At 40.8% G+C, this 9,471-nt stretch overlaps 1 protein-coding gene across 1 annotated transcript in view; it reads right to left on the bottom strand.

The window, feature by feature from the left end:
• Positions 1-9,471, bottom strand: part of LOC106880950 (hydrocephalus-inducing protein) — a gene marked incomplete at its 3' end in the record, with an annotated part of 180,276 nt that overhangs the window by 28,823 nt on the left and 141,982 nt on the right. The window contains exons 65-70 of the mRNA XM_052974127.1: positions 8,799-8,896; positions 6,957-7,148; positions 4,954-5,202; positions 3,013-3,237; positions 2,043-2,181; positions 421-586 (exon numbers count right to left, since the gene is read on the bottom strand). Of these exons, the coding sequence (XP_052830087.1) occupies positions 421-586; positions 2,043-2,181; positions 3,013-3,237; positions 4,954-5,202; positions 6,957-7,148; positions 8,799-8,896 (1,069 nt within the window). The remainder of the gene's footprint in view (positions 1-420; positions 587-2,042; positions 2,182-3,012; positions 3,238-4,953; positions 5,203-6,956; positions 7,149-8,798; positions 8,897-9,471) is intronic.

Genomic DNA, 9,471 nt, shown 5'->3' with positions numbered 1-9,471 from the left:
CCCAAAACCATGTGGTTGGTAAGCAAGCTACTTACCACACAGCCACTCCTGTAAAAACAAAAGTAAACCACAGCTAGGGGGGGGGGCACCATTAACGAGTCATAAACATGACTAGAAAACTGTAACGTGATCTGTTGTCTATTTTTTAGTATTTTGTCTTCTTTTTTCTACATGTTCCTTCATTACCACATTACCAGGAATCCAGTAGAGAATATGTTTAGGCTGTTCCTGCTATACCAGGAACAAAGCATGATGGGAAGTTAGAGAAGATTCAGTCCTAAATTCTTTGTTTTAACTGAAACTGGAACATACAACAAAAATCAGAGAAGTGGTCTTCCTTCTGAAATGATTTCCAAACGGAAGATTTTGAACTATTGGTCAGAAATTATTTTTAAGGTAATAAGATTAAGGAATACTTACCAACAACCAGGCGCTTGAGCAATACGTGTGATCGGTCGAATAAGATGTCAGGGTCATGGACATTAGCAACAAAAAGGAAAGGGATTTTGATATTCTTTTGTGCAATTTGAAACTCCCAAAATGATTCACTGTAACCGATTTCATATGGCATGAATTCAAATACCATCTAATTGGGGGAAAGAGAAAAGAAAATAAGATTCTTTCAGAAAACTATTTCTGTTTGTCAGCTGAGAATGAAATTTCATAAAGGAAGATGATGATGATGATGATGATGATGATGATGATAAGATGCTGACACAATGACAATAAGAATAATAATGGTTACTGATTTAGGAACAAGGCCTGCAATGTTTTAAGGGAAGTCGGTTAGTCATAATCAGTACTTAAATGATATTTTATTTTATGGATCCTGGAAGGATGAAGGACAAAGTTGACCTTAGTGTGGCTTGAACTCAGAACATAAAAGAGCAAAAATGATGAAACATGTCTTCTGATGCTTCAATGATTTTGTCGATTCCAAATAATAACTTCACTTAGTGAATCTTCAAAGAAAGAGGCATGGAAGTGCCACTATAAAAGGCTGCTTAATGTAGAGAATGAATGGGAGGAGGAGAGTCTGCCAAATGTTGACCCAGTAGAGAGACCAGCTATCCAAATCGACAGTAGCTTGGTAGATAAAGCAATTAAGGATATGAAGACAGGGAAAGCTCCCAGCCCATCAGGAATCGCTGCTGAGATGCTAAAAAAACCTGGTGGAGTGGGGTATAGTCTAGTCACCCGTATAGTTAACCAGGTTATCCACGAGGGAGTCACACACAACAATTGGTTAAGCAGCCTTATAGCCAACTGCAACAAAGGTAAAAGTGACACCTGAGACACAAATAATTACAGGGGTTTCAAAACTGCTCAATCAGATCTTGAAGGTAACAGAAAGGGTTACACCTTAACTAATTAGGAAGAGAGTTAACCTAGATGAGATGCAGTTTGGGTTTTGCGCCAGGAAGAAGAAGTACAACTGATGATATCATCTTTGTAAGGCAACTTCAGGAGAGAAGCATTTCAACAAAAATAAAATGCTGCACATGGCATTTGTTGACATGGATGAAGCTTTTGACAGGGTCCCTCACTCCCTCATCTGGTGATTGCTGCAGAAGCCAGTGGGTAGATGAGTGGCTGGTGAGAGCCATTCAAGCCATGAATAGGGATGTAGTCAGTAAAGTGAAAGTCTGTAAGAAATTCAGTGTATGGGCAGGAGTTCACCAAGGATCGGTTCTCAGCCCCTTTGTTTACCATAGTCTTCCAGGCCATAACAGAAGAATTCAAAACTGGTTGGCTGTGGGAGCTCCTCTATTTTGATAACCTTGTTCTTACAGCTGAATCTATTGTAGAATTAGAGAAATTCCAGGAGTGGAAGCAAAGCCGGGAATCGAAGGGTCTCAGAGTTAATCTAGCAAACCGAATTACTAGTAAGAAGGAAAGCAGAAAGCAGAAAAATTGCCAATTTCTTCAGGGAAATGTCCCTGCTCAATAATGTAGAAAAAGTGTAGGTAGAAATTGCATAGGGTGCAGCCAGTGCAAGCTATGGACACATAAGAAGTGGAAACACAAGAGTGAAAAATCACCTCAGCTTTTTTCCCTGGTTTTACGGACCCTCGAGAGGTTAAACAGCTGAAGCCTGCATTGCTCTTAGGGGGTTTCTCATCTTGACAAATCCATTCATAGGTGTATCTCTCGTCAGTTGGGTTGAAAATTGGAAATGTTCTGCAATGGATAAATGGTGAAAAATACAAGGAATATCAAATTCAATGGCAACCCATCATCATCATCATCATTAACATCATCCTCCTTGTTATCGTGTCATCTTCAATGTCAGCATCACTATTGCCCTCACCACCATCATTACCACTCTCCCTCCTCCTCCTCATCATCATCAAAATCATCACATCATCCGCATTGTCATTCACATCACCACCATTGCTGTCATCAAGATCATCATCATCACTCTTACCATCACCACCACCCCCACAACAACCACCACAACAACCTCCACAACTTCCACTACAAGGGCATGTCTTGACACATCTTTGCCATCATCTCTCTCTCTCTCTCTCTCTCTCTATCTATCTATCTCACTCTCCAATTCACTTCCTTTTCTTTTCCAACAAGAGTCTCCATGTATCTGTGCTACAACAAAACACCAATGTCTGACCCTCTAGACCCTAAATTTTTTAACTGGCACAATACCACACACCTCCACTCAATACTACTCCCTCTTCCAAGGTACCTGAAGACCCTGTCAGTACTAGTACCATGCATAAAGCACCCAATACACTCTGTGGAGTGGTTGGCACTAGGAAGGGCATCCAGCAGTAGAAACCATGCCAAAGCAGACAACGGAGCTTGGTGAAGCTCTCCAGCTTTGCCAGCTTCTGCCAAACCATCCAACCGTTGCTAGCATGGAAGATGGACATTAGATGATGATGATGATGATGATGATGATGATGATGGAGAGGAACAATTTCAGGCCCAGTATTTTAGAAAACAACAACAGTCATTTTAAGGTAAATCAGGTTTTAAATGGAGCCAACTTACTTGGAAATTTTTGATTGCAGTCCAACACATTCTAATTCAATGGCTCGTATATTGGGATCAAGGACGGCAGAGGGAGGTGCTCCAGCAGGGCCACTTTGCTTTGGGTCTCGGCGAGCATTGCGGATGTAGTCAGATTCTTTGACATCAAAATGGCAATATGGCATCAGGCCTTTGGCTTTTATTATAATGGTGGGTGCTTCGACTTCTTCTTCAAGGTTGGGAATGCTGAATATTGGAAAGGAAAACAAATGTAAGTAGAGGGAGGAGGAGGCGTAAAAGGAGAGGAGAAAAAGGAGGAGGGGAGAACAGGAGGCAGAGGGAGAGGAGAAGTCTGGAAGGAGAGGAGGGTGGAGGCAAGAGAGGACAGAGAGGAGATAGAGGATAGAGAGAGGAGGAGAGGGAGAGGGGAGAGACAATGAGGGGGAAGAGAAAGAAGAGATGAGGAAGAGGAAGGGAGGTGAGGAGAGGAGGCAGGGGAGGAGGTTGTCATCTCACCCTGTCACAATGGCCAAATTGATTGCTTAATTAGAAATTATTTCATCAACATGCAGAAGGATGACAGTAATGGCAGACTCCAGTTGGATTTGAACTCCAAATATAAACTGAAGAACTTAAAGCATTGTCAGAAAGGTCAATACGCTGAAAGCCAGATTCTATTCCTAATTGTCTGGGTTGTCTCTTCCAAAAGATGGCCCTCACTATGCAGGGGAGCTGTTTAGTCCAGTTGTCTCTGCTAGAAAGGCCAGCCATCAATGAGATCGTTTATCTTTTTGCTTTTCTAAACTTTTACTTGTGTCAGTCATTAGACCTGCGGCCATGCTGGGGGGCACCACCTTGAAGAATTTTGGTCAAAGGAATTGATGCCCTCAGTATTTCTTTTCTAAAGCTTGGTACTCAGTCTACCAATCTCTGAATCTCTTTAGCCAAACTTCTAAGCTATGGGGATGTAAACACACCAACACTGCTTGTCAAGAGGTGGTGGGGACAAACATAGACACAAACACACATACAATGGGCTTCTTTTCAGTTTCCATCTGCCAGATCCACTCACAAAGCTTTGGTCATCCTGAAGCTATAGTAGAAGATACTTGCTCAAGGTGCCATGCAGTGACTTCATTTAGGCACCGAGTAGATTCAAACCTGGATCTGCCAATTTCCTTTAACATCTCAACACCACTTTTCTCACAGAAAAACAATAGCGACAGCAGTTACATTTAACACGTGGCTTTACTAAGCCCGATTCATGTCTTTGCCACTTGACCCTCCTAACCTCTTTTAGGCCATGAAAAGTTAGAATTGAGACAACAGGTTGACCCGCCCCCTGCCCCAATGAAATTTATTGTTCTCTACAATACACCTACTTTTCTAACTGGTTTTAATTTGTTTTAAATACAAGAACTCTGTAAGCTGAAGCCAGTTAGTGAGAACCAAGTCGGCTGACCGGCTGACCGATGCACCGTCTCTGAGTGTAAAGGCACAGAGGGACAACTATGGTAACTCACCAACAAAGCAGTTGTCTCGTCCCACCACGGTCACCACTCTCACTTTATTTTCTCTACAACATTACTCTGTCTCTATCTGTAGTTTACTACTACACAATCACAAGAACACAAACTATACAAGGAAAATCTACAATATCCCTCTTCAATACCTCACATGAATTATATTATACCAGTCCGTCGTGGTTTGGCTTTATACGAAGTAACGGTAATAAATATTTGTTTACAACTTTGATCGCTGTTCTTCTTTAATCTTGCACATCTGCTGCATCAACACCCATTACACTGCATCAACACGCAGTGGGACTGAACTTGGAACTATGTGGCTTGGAAGCAAGCTTCTTACCACACAACCATGCCTGTGTCTCATATGTATTTTAATAACCCAGAAAGCAATCCACATTTAAAAACAAATAAAGTAATTTAACGAAACTTTCATTACCAACAAACAAGTTTTCCAGAGACTTCCGCAGCTTTCAAAGGAGAATATTTCACAGTAAATGTGCAGGACGTCTCGGCAGCTATGGTGCCATAATCAGGTTCAATGGTAATCGGAATGTAAGTGTCCGTTTGTACAGAAGGACTGGGGTTCACCTCTTCTTCTGGCAAATTACTGCTCAACTGTACTTCATCCAACACAACTTGCCAACTGTATTCCAGCTGAACAATTTCCTTGTTTGTTAAACAAAATCTACACAAAATATAAATAAAAAATAATCCAAACATTTCTTTCAATCATTTGTAAAGTTCCATGAATTTTATCTTTTACATGTTTCAGGTACTTGGCTGTGGCCATGCTGCAGCACCACCTTGAAGGGGTTCTAATCGAACAAATTGACCCTAGGGCTAATTTTTTTAAAGCCTATTCTATTGGTCTCTTTTGCTGAACTGTTAAGTTACGGGGACATAAACACACCAACACCGCTGTCAAGTGGTGATAGGGGACAATTACAGATATGTGTGTGCGTGTGTGTGTTTTAGAAAAACATAAATTCGGAGAAGAAGCACACTCTAAGAAGCAGAGCAGTCTATATTAATTACTGGTGAAGGCCGGTTTATAGAGTAAGGATCATACTCTTGGGCACCTGGGTCCCTGTGTCAATGAAGCAGGAGCTACGGGTTATGCGTAGCCGAACACGGGGAAATCCTGAAGGGCTCACACATACCAGGGACATTACTGAACTCCAGAGTGGGGATTTTCAGGCCATGCTTGCATTTTGGGAGATTTCTGCTGGCATTTTTGGAACCACGTATTAGAAGTAATAGCGAAAATAACACCACAGTCGGAAGTTGATTGCTGATGGGAGAGAGAGAGATAACCCTCAATTGTTTACCCTCATCACTGAAAGATGGCAACACGGCTGGAGGGCGACAGCTAGCAGCAAAGGGAGATAATCCCCTTGTGAACATCCATATCATTTCCCCACTCCATATTTTAAAGAAGTCATCGGCCAACAAATGTTGGGGTCTGAAGATACACCATAAATGTACCCTTTATGGCGAGAAACCCAGGACTCTATAAACCGGCCTTCACCAGTAATAAATATGTGTGTGTATATATATTTACACACACACACACACACACACACACACACACACACACACACATAAGGGTGGGTGGGTAAGACTTTCTCATAGACCAGCATCCTGGTTTTCAAAAATTGGTATGCACTAAGCCTGAAAGATTGCTTGAAAACACAGATATTTTTTTGAGCTGAGTGGGGGTGCTAGATTCCCTTGTTCGAAAATATAAGGACACAGATCGTGTTGTATAGCCAGCTGGAGACGATGTCTCCTGGGGCTAAATTACAGCAACATTCGTCTTAAACCAGGACTGCCATGTTATGTTGGCAAACAATCTTTACTCCAAACTACTGTTGCTGAATATCTCTCATTGTGAGATTTACAAAACAGTAATTTTCTAACAAGGCATGATGTGTAAATCTTCCAAATTTTTGTATCTCTACAGCATGAAACTGTTGGTGGCTCTGCTTGAAATTCTGTGAATATTAAATGATATTTATTTCTCACTGGATAGAATACTTATTTTCTTGATCCTACCTATAATGGAACAGTAAACTACACACACAGACAAATATATATATGACGGGCTTCGTTCTGGTTCCATCTACCAAATCAACTCACAAGGTTTTGGTTGGCCTGAGGCTATAGTTGAAAACAGTTGCCCAAGGTGCCACACAGTGGGACTGAACCCAGAACCATGTGGTTGGGAAGCAAACTTCTCTTTCAAAGTCAGGTTTTATAAGGGCACAAAAGTGTGAATAATGTGCTGACTGTGCAGCTAGTGTGCATTTACAAAGAATTACATTTGGTGCAGATGTGCAAAGCAGAAGAGATGACCAGAAGCAAAGTAGTTACCATCTTTAGAATATATAAATTTAAATCCTGAACAAAAAAAAAAAAAAAAAAAAAAGAGGAACATACTGGAAAGATCTTGTTTGAAACATGTAAGTATCCTTGAAGTAAATGCTAGTCGTGTGGCATTCGTATTTACAATACTCAGCGGTTCCATTAATAAACAAACCAATTTCTCTCTCAGTGCCAGGAATCACAGTATTTGCTGGTTCCGGTTCAATTTCCACAACTTTTCTCCTCTTGCGGAACATAGCATTTGGACTGCAATGAAGAATCAAGTCAGAAAAATACAATGAATTACAATTTGAAGGAATCTAAAACTGTATAAATGAGGAGAAAATCTAACAAAATATATATACATATATAAATATAGTCATCCATATATACATACATCATCATCATCGTTTAACGTCCGCTTTCCATGCTAGCATGGGTTGGACGATTTGACTGAGGTCTGGTGAAACCGGATGGCAACACCAGGCTCCAGTCTGATTTGGCAGAGTTTCTACAGCTGGATGCCCTTCCTAACGCCAACCACTCAGAGAGTGTAGTGGGTGCTTTTACGTGTCACCCGCACGAAAACGGCCACGCTCGAAATGGTGTCTTTTATGTGCCACCCGCACAAGCCAGTCCAGGGGCACTGGCAACGATCTCGCTCGAAAATCCTACGGGAGCCAGTCAGGCGGAACTGGCAACGGCCACGCTACACAAATACATGCATGCATACATACATGCATCAAACCATATCCGATGACTGGCACCGGTGCCAGTGGAGCACTAACAGCACCGTCCAAGCATGATCATTGCCAGAGCAGTTGTCTGGCTTCCGTGCTAGTGGCACATAAATAGCACCATTTGAGCGTGATCATTACCAGCGTCGCCTTACTGACACTGGTGCTGGTGGCACATTAGAAAATCATTCGAGCGAGGTCGTGTAGCTCACGGTTACCAAACTTAAAAGAATAAAAGGCAAAATTGACCCTGGCAGGATTTGAACTCAGACCATCAAAGGGGGGGGGGGAACCCCAGAAGAACAACTGCATAGCATTTATTCCATTCTTGAAATGGTTCTTTACCCTTTAGCATTTAATCCAGCCATATCTAACCTAAATATTCCACCTGCTTTATGTTCAAACTGGCCAGATCCAGCCTCTCATACCTACCCTACCATGTCATTCTAAAAATCCCAAAGCTATGAGATAATGCATGATTAACTCAAACCAATGTGAATGCTGAAGGGTTAATACAGGCCATGTTCAGCCCAAATATTCTACTTGGTTTCAGTTCAAACTGGCCAGATCAAGCCTCTTGCACCTATCCTACAATGTCCTTCTAAAAATCACAATCACTTCATCAAAATCTTGAAGCTACAAGATAATGAGTGATTAATTAAAAACAATGTGAATAAATAAGCATTGCATTTGATGGAATAACCTGAATGCCAAAGGGTTGGACAGGCTGTGTCCGGCCCAAATATCCTCCTTGTTTTATGTACAAATTATCAAGATCTGGCCTCTCACACGAACCTACAATGTCATTCTAAAAATCTACAAATACACCAATGAAAACTTGAAGCTACAAGATGCTGCAAAATCAATTCAAATCAAAGTAAATTAATAAACATTGCATTTGACAGAGTGAACTGAATACTAAGTGGGGAAACAAGCCATAACCGGCCCAAATATTTTTGTTTTATGTTCAAACTGCCAAGATCTGGCCTCTCACACCTACTTCACAATGTCATTCTAAAAATATACAAACACACCATTGAAATCTTGCAGCTAGGAGATAACATGTGGTTAATTCAAAACAATGTGAATAAATTAAGAATTACGTTTGACAGAATGAAGTGAATGTTAAAGGGTGAAACAGGTTGAAATTAACAAATGATAAAGAAGTGTTATATCTTACGTCTCTTTGACAGCGACCATATCAGGTGCATTACTCAGAGGTGTCGACTCCACTTCAACCCATTTGATAACATGGATCCGATCATCCCAGTCTGGAACCTAGAAGGAAAAAACCAAAAAGAAGGAACACTTTCAATATGGATTCGATCATGTCAGTCTGGTCAAGGTCATCCCTGGACATTCCTGTCTAATGTCCCCTTCAAATTATAGGGGTCAGTTACCTGGTTTCTATGGTGTATAAATGACCATGAAAGGTGTAGGCATGGCTGCGTGGTAAGAAGCTTGCTTCCCAACAACATGGTTCATGGTTCAGTCCCACTGCACAGCATCTTGGACAAGTGTCTTCTACTGTACCAATGCCTTGTGAGGGAATTTGGTAATCAGAGACTACAAAGAAGTACATCATGTATGTATGTATGTGTGTGTATGTATGTGTGTGTATGTATGCATGTGTGTGTATGTATATATATATATATATAATAAGATGAGAAAACAGAGAGGTAATTAATAAATTATTATTTATTAATTAAAAATTAACAATTCCAGACCTTCAAAAAATTAATTAATTAAATTAAAAATTATTTGAAAGTCGAATCTCTTCACAGGTAGTTTAAGATATATAAAATAGGTGTTCAATTCCTGCATGTTGAATAAACGAGATATATATATATATA

Source organism: Octopus bimaculoides, chromosome 1 (assembly GCF_001194135.2).
Source record: "Octopus bimaculoides isolate UCB-OBI-ISO-001 chromosome 1, ASM119413v2, whole genome shotgun sequence".
Taxonomy (NCBI): Eukaryota; Metazoa; Mollusca; class Cephalopoda; order Octopoda; family Octopodidae; genus Octopus; species Octopus bimaculoides.
This window is presented reverse-complemented; position numbering and strand designations above follow the sequence as displayed.